This window comes from Lytechinus pictus, chromosome 6, assembly GCF_037042905.1.
Source record: "Lytechinus pictus isolate F3 Inbred chromosome 6, Lp3.0, whole genome shotgun sequence".
NCBI classification, from domain to species: Eukaryota; Metazoa; Echinodermata; class Echinoidea; order Temnopleuroida; family Toxopneustidae; genus Lytechinus; species Lytechinus pictus.
Genome location: NC_087250.1, coordinates 9,481,127 through 9,501,081, shown reverse-complemented (window position 1 = coordinate 9,501,081; position 19,955 = coordinate 9,481,127). Strand labels below are relative to the sequence as shown.

Here is a 19,955-nt window from a genome sequence, read left to right as displayed (position 1 = left end):
TGATGAATTTTCAGATCTAAAGGTAAAAAAATTGAAATTTAAACCACCTTTTTCCACAGTTTGTAACTGTTTTTACAGGGACATACTTTTGTAGAAAAGACACATCAGCACAGGTACTTTGAAGAGTAGTGATTTGCACTAGTTTTACTTCTTTTAAATGCTGTGGAAATGTTTACTACATCTTCCAATCGCGAATTTAACAACCCGCGATTCGCGAAAAATTCTGTACACGAAAATAACGGCTTCTACAGTATATAACCAATTACATGTACCTAGGAAAGCTTTTACGTGTAGGTTAATCAGAGTGGCTGACGTTATAGACGACGGATATCACTCTAAGGCCTTTTTATCAAACCGGAGACGATGGCAGAGTTGGGATTCAAGCTCACAACCAAGCGATTTTGAGTCCAATACTGTAACCACTGGACCACACGACCCGATATTGCTGTTCTGGTTCACTAATTTCGCCAAAGACCTTCCAGCTGTTCATTGTCTCATCTGTCCCACTACTTGAGGAATATAGCCGCATCAAAATTTTAGAAATTATAACCCGTTCTGTCCTAAAACTAGTTAAGTAGTGAAAATGTGTAGGCCTAATGAGAACAGGCGAAACGGTCTTGGAAGCGATCTTCCAAACCGAATGGAAAACCACCTCGGGATGTAGTGTTCAAGATCTCTTTGCATCATTAAACTGCTTGTAGTGTAAATGTGAGGACACAACCGTTCTTTGGGATGGGAAGCGAGCTTCGCACATGTGGTGTGTACAGTAGAATGCCTACACTGCGGTTTCAAATTTTGCGCGAAACTGAGAACGTACCCATTACATCAAGATGAAAACCACTTTCAGGTGATTTAAAGGGAATGCTAGCAAAGCCATCTTCCAAACTGGTCTCCTGAACCGGTTTCTGGTAAACTACATGTACATTTTAGGATTGTAATGAGAACGGTGTCTTGGTCCCATACTCCATGGGCCCGTTGCATAAAACTTTTGCATAAAAAATTCTGGCAATTTTTTGGCCAGAGTTTTTTAATGTGTAATTTTCAATGGCATAATTTTGTTTGCCAGCGTTTTGGTTTATAATAATAATAGTGTATATTTGTAGAGCGCGCACACCGTCAGTAGACGCTCATTTGCCAGACTTTTTTTTTATGGCAAAAGTTTTATGCAACGGGCCCCATGTCTGGCCCCTCTATCTTTTTTAGCTCGTTATGCTACATGTAGTAACTTTCACCACCTTATTTCCTTGACTCAAGTTCAAATGGGAAGAGCCCACTTTGAAGGGAATATGTAGTTCTCTCAATGTGTGACAGTTTAATGTAGACTTCTGCGGATGAGTCATAAACATGGGAGACTGTCTTTGAGGAAAAGCGATTGTCGCTTCTCTGGGAAGCCGAACTGCTTTTAGCCACAGTGACATCATAAGTGAAGGGAAGGCTCTAATCGCGGGATGACTGAGTTCCTTGATTGTTATACATGTGTACTGGACATGGCTTTATATAGAGCTCTCAACTGTACACTGTTAAACATTAACAGCTGTATGAGTTTTTCAAGTCCTCTGCATTGCTCTATATTTGTGACGTGACGTGGGCAGCATTAGAACAAGAATCGTGTGGTCTTGCAAAGTATCCTTGAATGAAGAACTTGCAACATCATCCGCATGTACGCTATTGTGAATCTGAGAGTGATACATGTTTTTCAGGAACTTCTAGAGATATTTTATTTTTTCAGAATTGGAGATGAACATATTGGAGAATAATAGCGAGTAACCTTTACTAATTTGCAAATGTGTCTGAGAGTTATAAAAGAAACTTCAATTTGTTTTTCTCAGAATTGAAGATGCAGGAACTTTTGCTATTATGAGTGATATATCAGGAATTAAGGTTTTTATTTCTCAGAATTGGAGTATCTGCTATTGTAGGTCTGAAACTTTGAAAGGAAGATTTGAGGAACTACCATAGAGGATTTCCCCTCAGAATTGGAGATTCAATACTTCACTTTGTATGATACTAAATAAATAAAAAAAGAACAAAAAAAATAAGTCCAATGTGTTCGAGGGATGTTTCTATAAAAGGAATAATCAAATTCACTTGAGGATGGCATTATTTGGCTGAGTTCTTCACATCCTTTTCTGGCTGGTTCTCAGAAGTTGTGTACCTGATACTGTAGGCCTACATCCTTCCTTGTGTGGGATTCCATACAATGTGTTCTGATCAATTTGGCCATTGACTCCCCTCCCTACATGTACACATCCTACATTGTTTGTTGCTGACATTGTTGATTTCGTATGTAAATGTACATGTACATGCTGTGAGCCCAAGGTTGTAATCAACATCTATTGTACATTTGTGAATTGAAGTGAACATTTCCTTGGAAAGGGACAAATACAATTATGGACTACATGTTTGCTGAATTTTGGTAATCGCAAGTTGGAAAACACTTAAACAAGTTTTAAAAAGTGGAATAGTGTGTACTATAATTCTTTCACCATGATGAAAAAGGTAAGGTCAAGTGCAATTAAAGTTCTTATTTCACTTTTTTTTAATTTGACCAATTTCATTAGTTTTTTTTGCAATGACAACATAATGTTATCTTTAATTTTCTTGGATTCTTTTGGGTTCAGTTTGTCCCAGAATACCACAACAGTTGTGTAGATTTTAACTTTAAAATGCCAAGTCTATCTCAACTCCTTTTAACTTTTACAAGGTTCAAGGGAGTTAAATGCCCTGATATTTTTTCTCCATAATTGGATGTGATATTTTTTTAGAAAGTTTATGGCATTTCTTTCAAGGCTTTGCTCAGTTCACAAAGTTTTTGTGCCCCACACCTGCAAATGAGGCACTAGATGTGTTTCTGTGCGTAATTGGCATTGTCGTAGCTTATGAATTGAATTAACATTTGCACATACATGTATTGCCCGTGTTTATGGGTAACTGTTTAGTGTTTTGTTGCACTTGACAAAGTTTTTCTTAAAAGTTCATTAGATTTTGTGGTGGAATTTCACCTGTTATTCCATTTGATTTTCTAAGTTTATTCAAATCCTCTTTATTGGGGTAGTGTGGCCCTTTAAAAACAAGTTAAATTTGTAATTGTGCACATGAAAGGGAACTATTTAGATCTGCCTTGTGTCTACAATGCATTGTCCAATGCAGGATACTGCCTTTGTTCAAGGAGAAATGATTTATCAGTTTCCTTCCTTTCAAATCTTGCCAAGTACGAGGCATCAATGCATGCATGGTCTGATGCCATTAATATATAATCCCGAGTCGAATCTCGAGTAATAGCAGGATAATTCGTAAATAGTGCGCTATTTTGCAAGTAATCCTATCAAAGTTAGAGATTAATCCAGCGAACTACATCATATCGCGATGATTGCGATTTTTCAAATCGGGATAATTTGCCGGATCAGAAATAGAGCGGTTGTTTGAAAACTCTGGCTGGTGCAGACCGCCCCATGTACCACTTAAGCCCTAATCCTCCTAAAATTTCTCATAATATTCCCTTCATTTAACAACTTTTCTTCATGGCTCATTACTTTTATCGTTAACAAAGTGGCTTGTGACAACAAGTGTAATAGCCAGAACGAAAGAAGACAGAAGGGAAAAAAACTGAAATACTGTACACATTTGTGCTTTATTCGTCCAAGGGTAAATTAATATTTACTCTGTATGCATGGTGTGTAATAATTCTCAGTTGCGTCCATGCGTCCAGACAATTGGTCATGGCGATTAGGTGCATGTGAGAAATGATGCTTACAAAAACATAGAATACAGATGTACATGTAGACGTACACATACTACATGTATCTATACATTTAAATGTAAATGCAAGTAAACAAGTATCAAACAGTTATTTCATCAGAAAGTCTTTATTTAAAATCAAGGTCAATATAGGCCTACTTGTTGATCTGGTACATTGAAATAAACTGATCTTTGTGAATCATGAAATCTTCGCTCAAAACCTATAATTCTGATGATCACTATAAACACAGAAAGGGATATCAGGCAGTGTACTAATATTGCTTGAAAAAATATCCGACATTTGAATTTTTGAGGGAATTCTGTGCTTCACTATATTTCTCAGCAATTACACATTTTCTTCCAGAGTAATTTGGCACATATTTTTTACAAACACTTGGGTGGTCATTTTATTGGATTCTGTTAAATAATTAAAACTGATTTTGAGATCATTACCACAACTGGTATTATATCTTTAATTATGTTTTTTAATTTTTCATTTGTTTATTTATTCATTCATCAATTTGTTATTTTATTGTATTTTCATTTTAATATATATCTAATTCATTATCACGCCTATAATGTAATAATAAATTAATATTACCATTTTTTTTTTGGGGGGGGGTGGCTGGAGGTTGTGCTAGGGATTCATCATACAGCTGACATTCTTGCAAGAGACCCCTGTTCTCCTTTACTTTCTTAAACTAGTTTTGTGGAAACCAGTTTAATGGGAACACTTGAAGCAGTCTTAGAAGTGATCTTAAAACCTTGCGATGCTGTGATTTTAAAGACCGTTTTGCGTTTTGCCTCATTGAACTTTTGCGTTGGTGAGGACACTGTAATGTTCGTCGGGAAGCGATCTTCGAGTGAAAGTGTGAGAGCATGCTACACACTGTAGTCAGAGCTCCATACTAACCCCTTTTTTTACTGGTCCAACCTGTTTATGTCGGACCATTAGATACCCATTATTTTTTTTTCATTTTTTACTGGTCCGAACCTAAAATTTATTGGCCCCCCCAAAAAAAAAAAAAAAAAACCCCTGAAGTTCATTTTACTGTCTTTTCCTGCTTATTGTTAGTTTGGTTACCCCCTCCCCCCCCCCCAAAAAAAAAAACAGTATACACACACAAAACGTAATGCATGAGAGCCATTTCTCAATTTTAGATTTTTTTTAGATGACAGAACCATTTTCATAATTGACAAAAGAGAAGAAAATATCATTTGTATCAGTTCGATATATGTTTTACTGGTCATTTCGTACCAGTAAATCTGGCTATTTCTGAATTGTTTACTGGCCCAACAACAACTTTTACCGGTCTGGGATCATCCGACCAGCGCCGGTGTCGTGTGCTGCTGTATAGTACACGCTGTGTGTATATAGTGGGGAGTGCTTACGCTGTGGTTTCGAATTCCGGGCAAAACATATTTTGACCACATCCCCATACACAAGACCACTTTTAATACCTGAATTGGTTTCGGACACCAGTTCAGGAGTTAGTGAAGTGAAAGTTCTTCAAAACTTGTTTCCTATAGGCACACTGGTTTAAGGGAACTGATTTAGGAAAGATTAGAATAGGGTCTGAAGAAGTGGAAGAAATGGGCGATGGAAGAGGCTACTGTTCAGCTACCTAGAGTAGCGTACGCAGAATTATTTTAACTTTTAAGGGGGGGGGGGGTTCAAGCTGTACATGTATGAAATGTTGACAACCCCCCCAAAAAAAGAACAAGGTCTTCACCACCAATTTTAGGTCATTTCCTACCCCCCCAAAAAAAAGGGTCTTCAACAATTTTTTAGGGGGGGGGGGGTTGGGGTATCAACAAAAATTAAGGGGGGGGGGTTGAACCCGGTTACCACCCACCTGCATACGCCACTGTTCATGAAGGGCCTGTATACTATGGCCCGTATTCTGAAGTCAGGTTTAACTTAAACTCAGGTTTAAAGTTATGGTTTAAGTATGGAAAGCCAATTGTTAAATAAATCACTATTAATGGTAGAGATATCATACTTCAGCTCATTTGGCTCTCAAATCATTCATAATAGTCTAGGAAGTATAAAAAGATTATTGTCTTCACCATCGATGAATCAGGAAAGAGCACAGTAAACATAAGACACATACAACTTAATAAAAAAATTGATACTTTTGGCTTCCCATACTTAAACCACAACTTTAAACCTGAGTTTCAGTTAAACCCGACTTCAGAATACGGGCATATGAGTGTACATTTATCACAGAGAGTCTGGATGGCTAGACTACACTTTGGAATGTTTATGATTTGGGGATGATGAAGGTCATATGGGGGAAATAGTTGAATTTTGCACATTTTTTTTGTTGTTGCTCAAATTCAACAAAGGTGCCTTGGGATCATTAGCATTCTTTCACGTTTGACATCATTTGACATGTTTGCCCCTGTCATCGGGATGAATAGATACACACAATTGTGTTTTTTTTTTCTTCAATCGTTATACTGTACATATGGTTGCACTGTAGTCTCGTGGTTCTGTCTCTTGGCTTTACGAAAGAGAGTCCAGGGCCCCGTCTTACAAAGAGTCACCATTGATCCAATCAATCGTAACTCTATGGAAATCCACCAGGGTCATAATTTTTTCTCCAGGAAATTCGCACAATGTCTTTTGTAACCAAAGAGAAACACAGTGAATTTTCAAGAAAACGATGAATGCATGAATATACATCGTAGCTAGAAAACATTTTGAACAAACATGTATAATAGATGTTGACGTTTCTGGCCATTCATAGTTGCAATTGATTGGATCAATCACAACTCTTTGTAAGACGGGGCCCTGGGTTTGAATCCCAATCACCGTCCCGTAACACAAAGGTTAGGTGATTAATCGTATGCTTGATTTTCACGATTGATTGTACATTGTAGTTCATGCAATCAATCGTAGGGAAATGTTCCACGATCATTGCTAAGCTTTGTGTTACGGGCCCCTGGATATGTTTTCCAATGATAAGCAAGAAATTTATTTACAGGCAGTGGCCACAGAACGGTTTTGAAAGTGGGGGGCTTTATAGCCAAAAGTGGGGTGGAGGGGGGGAGGGTTGCTGACCTTGCACGAAATCAGAATCAGATGGTCATTCTTACGTTTTTGTACACGGTTTTGGAAAAAAAGTGGGAGGGGGCTGAAGCCCACCAGCCCCCCCCCCCCCATTTTCGCTGCCTCTGACAGGGCTGCACTCGACCCCAATCCAAATCAGAATTCTATGTACATGTACAGAGTTCTGGGCCCCATCTTACAAAGAGTTGTGATTGATCCAATCAATCGCAACTATTATGGAAAGCCAGCAAAGTCAACATATAAAATGCATGTTTATTTAAAAATATGAATGTACATACAGTATGTATATCCATAAATTCATTGATTTCTTGACAATTTGGTGTGATCTCCTTTGTTTACAAAGGACATTTCGCAAATTTCCTGTAGAAAAAAATTATGACACTGATGGATTTCCATAGAGTTACGATTGATCGGATCAAACCCAACTCTTTGTAGGACAGGGCCCTGTTATGACTTTGGCAAAGTCATGACAGGGCTGCTATTATTTCAAGCTTTCAGCTTTAAAACGATAGCTGGCCTCTGCATTTAAATTTATTTGTTATTGTTTACATGAATTATGTCTATAAATAATTACTATACAATTGTCACCGTTGTAATTTGATCATTATGTACATGTATGTTTGATGTTATATCATTGTTATAAATTTGTAATTTTTATTTATTAATAAATGCAGAAATACCTGCTTAAAAAAAATCATGCATTTTCACTGTACTACTAAAAAAGTGTTATTTTGCTCTATTTTTCAATAACAGTGCAAAGTCGTTTTTTGGGGACGCACTGTACTACTAAAAAGTGTTATTTTGCTCTATTTTTCAATTACAGTGCAAAGTCCTCTACGACTTCACGGGCGAAGCAGACAACGGGGAGTTGACGATTTACGAGAATGAGGTCCTACAGATTGTCCGTCAGGACGTCGGCGAGGGATGGTGGGAGGCTCGGAACCCCGGCGGCCAGCTTGGCCTGGTACCAGAGGCATACGTTGAGGTGAGAATCGGTACCTGGACCCGGTCCTGGAAACATTGCATGAATATTACATTAACTTTGCTTTATATAGCATAAATGTTCAATTTTATCCTTGATTTTGATTGTTGTTGGTTGTGTTAAATACTTCGATAGTAACTTTAATTATTTATTTCCATTCGTTAAATACTGTAAAGCCAAAACTTCTATAACCAGGGGCCCGTAACACAAAGCTTTATAGCAATGATCGTAGAACATTTTTCTACGATTGATTCCATCGGCTACAATTGTACAATCAAATCGTTAAAATCGAGCATATGATTAATGGCTCACCTTTGTGTTTGGGGACCCCGTTTATTCAGCCAATCAAATTGAATGATTTTTGTAGCATTGAACTGATATTGCAAATTTGTTTGAAGTTAATAATGTGAAATGGACCCCTTGTCGAGTGGGAAGGTACATGACAGTACATGACTTGGTTTTACATGTACATAGTGCATTATCAGAGTCTGGAGTAATTAAACTAGATACACCCATGAAGTTCTACTTTATGATTTAATTTTGACCCCCCCTTGGATTTGGAAAGGGTACAGGTGTGGCCCCCACATCTGGAACCCCATTGAGAATGGAAGAACTTTGCTTGTGAAATGAAGGGGCTTGAACTCTAGCAAGTTAGGTGGCCCTCTGCAAATGGGGGGATGCTTGGGAACTGGAATTCAACATGAAATGATGAAGGGTTTTGAGAGCTGGTGGGTGTTTCATAAAGCTGTTCGTAAGATACGAATGACTTAATGCACGACTGGTGATCCGTTCCTGTGCTGTGGGATATCCCTATGTAATTGATTTATTACCTGAGAACATGTTCCAGTCGTGCGTAAAGTTGTGAGTAACTTTACGAACAGCTTTGTGAAACACCCTCCAGACCCCTGAAATGAGTGGCCTAGGGGAACGGGGGACAGCAGGTCGGTCAATGAAAAAAGAAAGAAAACAAACGCTTGGGAACGGGTGGCAAGACATGAAAAGGGAATCTTAAGAGCTGCTTGTACCCATGCTGCCATTATATTTGAGTGCCCCCCCCCCCTCTGCACATGTATGATACAGACAGGGTGTTTAATAGCATCCTAGTCTCTGTCTACAGTGTAGTCTGCAAGCACTTGTACTCATATTTGACACTTTAACCAATTATACCATGTCTAGATTGGTCTAGAGGGAAGACTAGACTCCAAAGTCTCTGTTTGTGATCAAATAAGGCAGCCACATTACAAAGTGAATCTAGTCTCACTACTTCAGACTCTACATTTAAATATGCACTAGTTATGCGAATTGCGAAAATCAAGGGTCTGTGTCTGGAGACTAACTAGTCTCCACCCTGGATGGTATAATTTGTTAGAGTGTCTTGTTGAGTCTGTGCTTGGAGGAGGCTTGACTTGGTTCTGTAGTTTTGAGGAAATCAACACAGATTGAATTGGAAGTACAATTATTAATGTGTTTTATTATCAAATTAGGGAAGGAAGTTTCACTTCTTGGTCGAGGGATCATTGTCCCATTTTTCCAAGTGAATTTAAAACCAAATTGGATCGATTCCCAGGAGGAATCAGGATTTGTGTTGTTTGGTCGGAAATTGACACAATTAGACTCAGTACCTTTCTACAGTGCAACAAGCAGGAATGCCCATGTATCGCCGTTACAATATTAAAGGTCAAGTCCACCCCATACATTTTTTATTTTATTTGAATCAATAGAGAAAAATCAAGCAAGTGTAATGCTGAAAATTTCAGTGGAATCGGATGTAAAATGAGAAAGTAATGACATTGTAAAGCTTCACTTTAATTTTCACAAAAACAGTGTATGCACAACTCAGTGACATGCAGATGAGGGTTGATGATGTACCTCACTATTTCTTTTGTTTTTTATTGTTTGAATTATACAATATTCTATTTTATACAGATTGGACAATTATGACCAACTTGACTCAATCACGAAATGTAAAATCAATCATAATTCTGCATGTTCAGGGAGGAATGAACTAATATTTTCACATGACAATGAGGAGAAAATTGAATATTTCATATGTCATATAATGGAATACAAAAGTAATAGTTAGTGGATGATGTCATCAGTCCCCTCATTTGCATACCGACCAGGATGTGCATAAAGAAATGAAGCGAAACTTTAAAATGTCATAACTTTCTTATTTTACTTCCGATTTAATGAAATTTTAAGTGAAATGCTTGTTCAATCTTTCTTCATTTATTCAAATCCACCCTTTGCTCGGGTGGACTTGTTCTTTAAATAAATCTATGAATGAATGAAATCAAAACCAGACTGAGTGAAAGCTCTATTATCTGTTCGATATAGGCTATTAATCTCAATTTACTTTAAAACAGGGACCAACTCGAATTGATGGGCTATAAAACTGACAATGAGATAAACAATTTTATTTGATGATTATCATTAACATTCTTTCATTCAGAACCACTGAAGAAAACAAAATGTTCATTATCATTGGTATTTGGCAGTAGCCCAAATAATGGTCAATGTGCCAAACGCAGACAGCAAAAAAATGATATCCAAACTTGATCCCTGACATACGCACATGTAATATAGTCACCAGGGGGGTGTTTCACAAAGATTTCAGTAAAATAGAGTCGCACTTAACCCTTTCCACGCGTACTTCGCACCAATGCACACTCGGTGCCGTGCGAACTACGCATTTCACACTCAACAAACAATGCATTGTTTCCCTCCCTGAAAATAATTCAGTACAGATGGGTTCATGGTCCAGCGCACAAAGAGTTAAATGCGGGCACGTTTATGATATGCAACGCGCAATCTTATTGATCAATACGCATTAATAGTGCTCGTCCTCTTGGCACGATCTGACCAATGCGGTCATGGATATTGCAAATAGGCATTATTTTAAGTGGGACTCTGAGTCATACTTGCATCTTTGTGAAACACCCCCTGGTCTATGCTATGCTTTCCTTTCTTAGAATTCAAATATCATGTGATGCTATGTCAGGAAAGCTACATGTAACTCATGTCTTCATATGAAAGTGTTATATTGCTCATCCTAATCAGAAATGGAAAGGTCATAAAATTGATCCTTTACATGTAAGCTAACTGAAAATTGGCTTTACATTTGAACAGCACCTAGATATAATTTGATTTCTTCCTTTTTCTTTGGGGGGGGGGGGAAGGGAATGATACAGACAGATGATTTTTACAGAAATGCCAGTTCTTCCCAATATACACATACTGTGAACTGTTTGACATCTTTCAGCAGTGGTAATGAACTTAAATTATGAAAAAGCAATTAGCCATGATGACAAGCATACATGTATGTGTGCTTTGCCCATCAGTCGTGCTTAAATTTGGAAATCATATTATTAGAAAGATGATATGGGCTGAACATGTATGCATATTGCATGTACACTGTATATAGGGTAAGTACATGTAGTCTGTAAGCACAGACTCAACTTCGATACTTTAAGAAATTAAATATCATGTCTAGGGTTGCCGCTAGACTCCGCTCCCTCTGCATAGTCTGCTGTCAAAACCCTTCACTTGAGTTGGTCTGAATGTGCATGACTTTTGCACTGAAGGCAAATTGAAACAGTAAGTTTTATGTGCTAGTCTTGTGTGAAGACCCACTTGTTGGTGAAGGTTTATAATCAGGGTCTCGGCCGACTCGTCCTGCAGTGTACCCTCTTTGCGTGTGTCAAGTAGATTTGATACTTAATTGATAGATTAGTATTTAGGCAGCCACAATTAGTGAATCTACTGCCCAGTACTTCAGACTCTGCCAAGATGCAAAAACAAATGGTCTGTGCCCTCACACTACCGGGTACTACCTGCTTTGACTTTGATTAGTCATTTTAGAAGTACCATGAGTTTCAAATAACAGAAGTAAGGATCACTTTCTTTTGATGGCCGCAGTCATCAGAAATTTAAGGGACTCAACAATTCTACAGTGCATCCCCAAAAAAACTATGCACTTTTGAAATGGCTGCCAAATAAAAAATATATCACTTTTGGGGAAAACACTTACATATATGGAAGCTAAAAAGTTAACTTTCAAATGACACCAAAAAGTTGGAAAACTATTCATGCTTGAGTGAGCACTGCCCACTGTAACAGATCTTGACCTTGGATCGTGCTATCTCGAAAAAAAAAAGGGAACGATGTAGAGAATGTTGTATTGTTTGCGGTTGCATATTTGTTTCAGTTGTTACCTATAAATGCTGAGGAAGTTGATTTTATGACTAATAATAGCTTCACACAAATGAACTGATATTAAAGTTGGTTGTCTGTTGCCCATAAATATTGATAAGTCTTTATGATACATAAAGTAGCCTGCACTGGATTTTCATGTGTTTATGAGTCATTTCTTGTTTCTGTATTGAGGAAATGTACAATGTAGAGCACTGTATAAAAATTAAAAGCAAAAAGGTATTGCACAACTGTATGTACCCTATAGACAAGGAAATAAACATGTACATATTTTATCCCATTACATACATGTATACATACTTTTATGTATACAGTCATTCATTACAGTAAACTTATAGCTTAACTTTTGTTATCCTTCCACTTTTCTGCTCCCCACTTTACCCCCCTCCCCTCAATTTCTTTTCTCTCTTGTCCCCCTTTCCGCCCCTCCCTTTTCACCCCCCTTTCCTTCCTGCCTCGTATTCCTATTCTCCCCTCCCCCTTTTTTCACCCTTTCCTTTCCCATTTCCCTATCTTCTCCCCTTTCTCTCTTCTTCATCTGTTCTTTCCTCTTTTCTCCTTTCCTTGTATTTCTTGCATCACTCCCTACCTGACCTACTCTTTCTTCCCTCCCCACTCCCCGACTGCCTACCCGCCCCATATATCCCTCCCCTCCCAAACTCTTTCCTTCCAATCTTCACCTCTTTCTCCTCATTCTCATCCTCCATTCCCACCTCTTTATCTCTTACCCTCTCAACCTGTCCTCCCCCAACCTTGCCTGCTCCCTCGTTCCGATCTCCATCGATTCCCAACCCCCACCCCTTCCCTTCTGTATTCCCGTCATGGTCGCCACCTATACCCTACCCCTTTCCTCTCCTCTATTCCCATCTCTGTTGATCTCCAACCCCAACCTTCTGTCTCCCCCATTCCCGACTGTCTTCCCAACTCCGTCTCTCACCTTCTGAACCTATCTCCCCCCACCCCTTTTTGCTGCCCCTTTCCCATCTCCATCAATTCCCAAACCCATCACTTTCTGCCCTTATTTTCCCCTCTCTTCCCACCCTCTATCTCTGACCCTCTATCTTCACTCCCCATTACCCCCCCCCCCCCACTTTCCATACACCACACCTCTTTCATTTTCACTCCCCTATCTCTCACCTTTTTTCACTTCCTTAAACCTTTCCCCTCTTCCATATTCTTGATTTCTGGACCCGTTTTCACAGATGATTGAGGACAATCAAGGCAGCCCTCCACTCACAACACAGCAAAGTACAGTTTCACAAGAAGACGATTGGGATGACGAATGGGATGATAGAGCTAGCCAATCAAGCTATGATGCTCAGCAGCAGGTAACATGAACTCCTATTAAACATATTGACCATAGACAACACTAATTAGTATAGGAGACATAACTGCTCCCTGTGGAACACCAGAACAAGAGGAATAGAATTAATGATCAATTTCAACTGTTAACTAAAAAAAATATTTACATAGTATTCCCATTTTGTAACTTTCGCTTTTCCTGCTGTTACCTCACCAAAACATGCCAAAAGTTCTTTAATTCAATAATTGAAAATTTTAATTACCTTTTCAGCATTAATTCACAAAATTTTTCTTCAAATCCATGTGGGAAAATGACAAGACATGTTTTACAATCTTAGTTTTTGTTGATATTTAGTTTAAGAAAAATAAATGTATTTGTGGAAATAATCAGTTCCATCATACACTGTACTTGTATTTATCCTTTTCGAATTATGAACTTGAATGAGATACAACTCGTGAAGCTCATGTTCTTCAATCATTAAATATGAGGGCGACAGGAAGAAATTATGATTTGAAAGGTACATGAAGGTGGTGTTTGTATTTTTTTGAAATTCTGTTGGGAACTAAAAAATGCATGATTCAAGTTGACACTAAAATGCCCTATAGTAGGACTACAGGTATGTTTTGATCTATTACTAACGCAATTTGAAGGTGTTGGACAGCTGAATAAGTTTGTCTTAATAACCGATTCCACCCCACTCCCTCTTGCAGCGGAAGAAGACCCTACGTATCAACCTAGCCAACAAGGTCCTTTCCCCCGCCCCCTCCTCCCCCTCTCCCTCCCCCACCTCCCCTGGCATCAAACGCCACCAATCAATCGACACGTCCCCTTCCCCGGAAATAGCCGGTGATAGGCACTTGTCCCCGCTGCAGCGTCGCTTTGCCGCGAGCCTCCGACACAGCATGTACCTCGGCTCGTTGGATAACGGCGACGCTGCCGAGGATCACGATAACGTGCCCGACGCGAGCAACGGCCGTTCGGTAGTGAGGGAGGGGAGGGGTCTTAAGAGGGGGCCTGGGAGGGGGCAGTCACGCACTCTGGATAGATACCAATCTGTGAGTAATTAGATTGCAAAACAGAGAAAAAGAAAGAAAATAATCTCTGAAACCAATGCCTGCCCTTTGGAATGGATTTGCGTTTGAAAAGCCTTGATGCTCGTTCAACAAATGACATCGTTTGTGTAGTTTCACCGGAATCCTCTATGGACTTCTGTTTCGAAAATACCACGCAGTGAAACCCCATTTGTGGTTTATGCTTTTACACAGCATGTAAAGGAAGTGCTGATCTCATCAGGAATGTTTCAACACTCCTTTTCATTTTATCTATAATCAATCTCATTTTATAGTTTTTGTTTTTTCAAAGATATCACCGAGATCAAATTGCAGTGGATTTGATTAACTTTGGGGTGGTATGCATTATGCATGTTATTCACAGTTGTTGTCTCTGCACCGTTGCATGACTGCCTCCCCAAACCTTTATTTTCTTCTAAGTTTTCCTACCAATCATTGTGCTTTCAATGAGTAATTTAATAGGAAATGAAAAGACAATGAAACGTAACATTATCCTCAATGAATTAACATTCATGACCAAATTAATAATATATTGCTTCTCCAATTCCTGTTTGCCAATTGACGTTGGTTTTGAAGACTTCAGAATTTCTTCCAAGGATCCCAACTAAACTCCCCAGTTTACTTCCTTCTTTTTCCATCAGTATTTTAGTACTACCCAACCCCTCTTTTTAACATTCTGATGGGGGGGGGGGGGGGTGACTGAACATGCGCAGGGTTCCCACAGTCTTGGAAAATCCTGGAAAAAATGTGGTCATGGAAAGTCAGGGAATTTGGAAAATTTGTGAAAAGTCATGGATTTGCATTTACCTCTTGGCTATGGCAGCTTTCCAGTTTGCCACGTCTCGCAACTCTCATACTCTGCTACTATAATTGGTGTTCTTGATTTCAATTTTTCCCAGTTTTGTGACTCCCCAAATTCTACATATATTTCTACTCCTGGGACGTCACAGGAAATATGGAAAGCAGCAATTTATTCATGGAAAAGTCATGGAATTCTGTTTTCTAATTTCTGTGGGAACCCTGCATGCGGCTCCTACCATCCAGATCCTTGCTGCCCCATCTACATACATTCGTGTATAATTGGGAATCTAAGTTTTTCCATTAATGAAATATGATATAGCATGTTCAGGTATGGTTTCATGAAATTTGCTCCAGCGACAATTACTGTACTTCAATGGAAAATTTGCACGTTAAGCGGCGTATAAAACCTTTTACCTCCATAACTAAAATAAACCCTTTATCATTATTCTAAAGTTCAGAACCTAAAGCTTTATAATCCTTACTCTAACCATATGCCCTCTGAGATATTATTACAGGAGCAAATATCCTGTCACCTCAGGTACATGCAGTTTCATATCTGAGCCCTTTAGTGTCGTCCTTACACTACTTAGAAAAAAAATGATGGGGGTCAGTTGCCCATGCAAAATTACTACGGATTTGTAGAGCCCCCTGTTGTTGACCCTTGACTTCATGGTATCAGTTTCGTGCTCGCATTTTCCCTCGATGATTCAAAGTGACGTAGAATAAATATGTTCTGTTACTGTTTTGTACCTTTTTTGTCCACTTGGCCAACGATAGCAGGAAGTTACCAATAGCAATAGCACACAGGTAAGAATACCTCCTACTCTTGGCTGTAAACTGTAGCAGGTCGTAAATACCATGCCAATCATGTTTGTTTGTTTGCATTCTACATATGTACAGTGTCTCTGGGTTCAGACTATTCTCCAAGGGGAAGGAACATTCTCTGACCTTTCACATCAGAAGGGAGGTTTTTCCAACTGCAACGGATTCAAGAACACAGTATAAAATGTATTGAAAATATCTGTCAATTGACAATGAACAGCTGGGAGGTCTTTGTTGAAAATTGGTGAACCGAAACAGCAGCTTCGTCCCAAGTTTTGGAGATGACAAACAACTGCAAATATGTCGTTATGTCTGGGGACCTGTGGGGCGTTTCATGAAAGGACTTGTCGGACGTTTTATCCGACAAGTCCTGTTTTATCCGACAGTTACCATAGTAACAGTGCTTCTCAGCCAATCAGAATCAAGGAAAGATGTCAGATCTGACAACTTGTCGGACAAAAATGTTGATGAAACGCTCCCCAGGACGTAACTGCAGCTTCGTTTCACCAGTTTCAAACAGACTTCTTGGTTGTGCCTTGACCTGAAGGGCATTCGACAATACATTTGCTATGTTTTTTAATCCGTTGTGCATTGTGGAGTGAAAAACTCCCCAGTCTCTTTGGCGTAAACGCAGATTCAGAGCCTTAATTTATGCAAATTTTCTGTAAGGGATGATATATATAAGATGGCTGTGTGTGAAAGGCAGGCAAGCCAGTCCCAATTTCAGAAATCATGCACACATTCAGTGAAAACAGCTGCGCCCTATCAATCGTGCACCCATGGTCGCGCTCTCTCCCTATGATTTGTCACTGAACCCCTTAACCAAGACGGGCGAGGGGTGAGAGTTTTCTCTGACCATTCAGATCACAAGATCGGAGAAAACTTTTCCTTGAGATGCAAGGAATTCCTTTCCTCTTGGATGTTTGATGTGAACTCAGCATGTACATTGTACAGTTTTAGGGATGTATGAACAAGCTGTCACATGTAGATACATACATGAAGGCCTACTGTCTGTGTGTAGTCTATTTGTATTATTTTTGTAGTTTTTCTGTACATGTAAGTGTAGGAATTTCATGTAGTTTACCATTGGTGCGAGTGTGCTAAAGTTCATAAGGTGGGTCTTCTGCTGCACACGCAACTTTAAAAGCTAATTTCTCAGTCTTAAAACTAGATATTCAAAACTTTGGTGAAGTTTTATTCAAAGCTTGCATTTTTCTTTCTCATAAAAAACCCATCGCTAACTGCCTAAAAATGGAAGGAAATTAAGGGATGCTAGCATTTCTCAGGCATTACTTTTTTTCTTGGTGGAGGGGATGAAACTAAAAAAAAATTTCGTAGCTGCAACCTGCAAATTGAAAAGCAATTATGGAGCTTTTTTCTATAAAACTACTTTTAATTTTTTTTAAACTTTAATATTAAAGGTTTTGGAAAGTTAACAGCATGAGTTTATGTTACAAAAAAAGCAAAAATAGTGTCATAGCTGCAACCTGCAAATTGTAAAGCAATTATGGAGCTTATTTCTATAAAACTACTTTTATTTATTTTTTACTTTAATATTAAAGGTTTTGGAAAGTTAACAGCATGAGTTTATGTGAATTTCTTTGGGAGCCTTCAGGCAATTATCTTCTTTTTTCTTGGGGGGGGGGGTGTATTTTTCAAACTTTAATAAAGTGAGACTAGTTTAAACTCGTAAAAGCATTAAAACTTGCTAAAAGTAAAGTATCTTATCCACAGCTTGCCTCTTTAATATCAATTGTTTGTCATTTCGAAAATGGACTTTTACATGTATTCAGCAAATTCTTTCCTTGGTAGGGATTCTCACAATCTGAATACAATCATGTGAGTCTGAAAAGTACTTGTGAATTGATGTTGTATTGAAATGTAACTTTGCTTTTTAAACTTGTCCAACTTGTGTTTTCTTTTTTTTTTAGTTTTTTTTTTTATATGATTTTCTTGTGTCAGATGTTTGAAGCTTTGGATTTACATGTACTTGTACTGAGTGGTTGATTTGACATTTATAGTCACAAAATATTTTTTTAGCCTCATATTCCATAGATTTCTTGATTTCTTTTTTATTTGTTTACTTTTGTTTTCTGTTATGTTAAAACTGCTCTTGCATTTCAAATATTTTTTTTTAATTCAAGCTGTGCCACTAGTAAATGACAACCCTGAGGCCACAATGTGCTTCTGGGTGACACCCCCAACCCCCCCCCCATTCCTCGCAATTCAAAGGCATCAGGGTTCATTCATTCATTGTTATATAATTTTGTGGATTGCATACTGTTCTAAATGTACTTCGTGTGAACACACCCTTTTTTCAGGTTTACCCTTGGCATCAAAAGTTACATGCATGTACATTACAATGTCATGAATATTCATTTTATCGTTGATTAGAAACCCCCAACCCCAATAGATTATCTTAACGGTTTACCCCATCAAAAGTGACACACATGATAATGTCATGCATATTATGCAGATTCATTTGTCCAATGTAGGTAGAAATATGTAGGATGTTTTTCTTCAGGTTTACCTTCATGCATATTCATGTTTGATGTCATGCATATTCATAATCAGCCTGTATCCCCAATATAGTGTCATTACATAGAGACGCATTGTAATTATTCAGGTTGAGCCCCCGCCAACTCAAACTGGCCAATGCCACCCCAGGTACATGAACAGATCCAAATCAGTGAGTAAGATAGTAGACAGGTTTTGCACTGCCATGTACTGAAAGGATGAAGCTATGCACTCTGGACTCAAATGCTGTCTATTACCTAGAAGGGATACTTGGAAAAAGTGCATGATCTTTTAGTTTTAACATTTGCGGTGGATTAGTAGGAAACAGGATTTAGCACTGCCATGTAATGAGGAAGTTATGTAGATAAATTCTGTCTATGATTTAGTAGGGGGATGTGGAAAAAAGTGCATGTTTTTTAACTTTGTTTACTTTGAGGCAGATAAGTTGTTTTTGCCTTGTAAGCTATTAAAAATATATTAGAATTAAAATGAGCTTCTATGCAGTTTATTTGCTGTCAACATGTACAGTAAATGTTTTTGTGGTTATTGTCTGCTGTGCCCACATTATACATTATTCATGAACTTTCAGTGTTAATACATATTCATGAAGTGTTTGATAGCCAAACTCTGCATGAATACACACTGTGTTGTAATGTGGTTACAAAATGTAGCTGCGTTTAGTATGTGTGTGGTGTTTGTTTGATGCATTTTCTTCATCTGTAAATATGTATACCCTGTAGAACTCATCAAATTTTGATTATACATGTACCTCTCATTACTAGGGAAGTGGGAAGTTAGAACCATTTATTGAAAAGAGAATAAAACCCTCAAATATAAATGGTTTGACGATTATTAAACGTTGTACCCCCAAAGCATAAATATTGACTTTATTTTTATCTTGTTCATAAACTTGAAACATACTGTATCGGCAATGAAGGAAATTATCAACATACATCTATTTACACACAAGTGAGCACACACACAAATTGTTGTTACATATAGCCTACATGGTCTAAATCGTGTCACAGCTTCTTTTAAAGGTGGGCTGTTAGTGAAATATGCACTGAGAGACATGTTTTGTGATAAGTGCTATAAAAACATATTGTTATTAGATATTATTATTAAATGCTCTGTGTTTACATGTTCATTGTATGTGGTTCCATTTTTTATGTGCCAGCCTTGTTTGTGTTTAATGTGTAGTGTTTTTGTTTTCTGTTTCAATACATGTACATTCTTCCTCTTTTTTTTCATAATGTAGGGGAAATTGGAAAACGAATGACATAAAAGCTTGGTTGCGCATTGTATAAATGGCTATGCAATGGCTAGCAGGCAATTAATCTTGACTAGTGTATTTTAGGCCACAAGTACTGATGGGTATTTCATAAAGCTTTTTGTACCGTTGGAAATGATTTTGCAAATGTCTAGTGACCATTT

The 19,955-nt window shown here is 38.2% G+C and overlaps 1 protein-coding gene across 5 annotated transcripts in view; it reads left to right on the top strand.

The window, feature by feature from the left end:
- Positions 1-1,306: 1,306 nt before the first annotated feature.
- Positions 1,307-19,955, top strand: part of LOC129263400 (sorting nexin-33-like) — a 55,958-nt gene continuing 37,309 nt past the window's right edge. For 2 of the 5 annotated variants that reach the window (XM_064100865.1, XM_064100863.1), the window contains exons 1-4: positions 1,315-2,499; positions 7,638-7,799; positions 13,211-13,336; positions 15,960-15,989. In XM_064100865.1, coding sequence (XP_063956935.1) covers positions 2,488-2,499; positions 7,638-7,799; positions 13,211-13,336; positions 15,960-15,989 — 330 coding nt within the window. In that variant the 5' untranslated portion in view covers positions 1,315-2,487. Of the gene's footprint in view, positions 2,500-7,637; positions 7,800-13,210; positions 13,337-14,021; positions 14,367-15,959; positions 15,990-19,955 lie in introns of all 5 variants that reach the window. The other 3 variants (XM_064100866.1, XM_064100864.1, XM_064100867.1) reach the window with 2 other exon arrangements.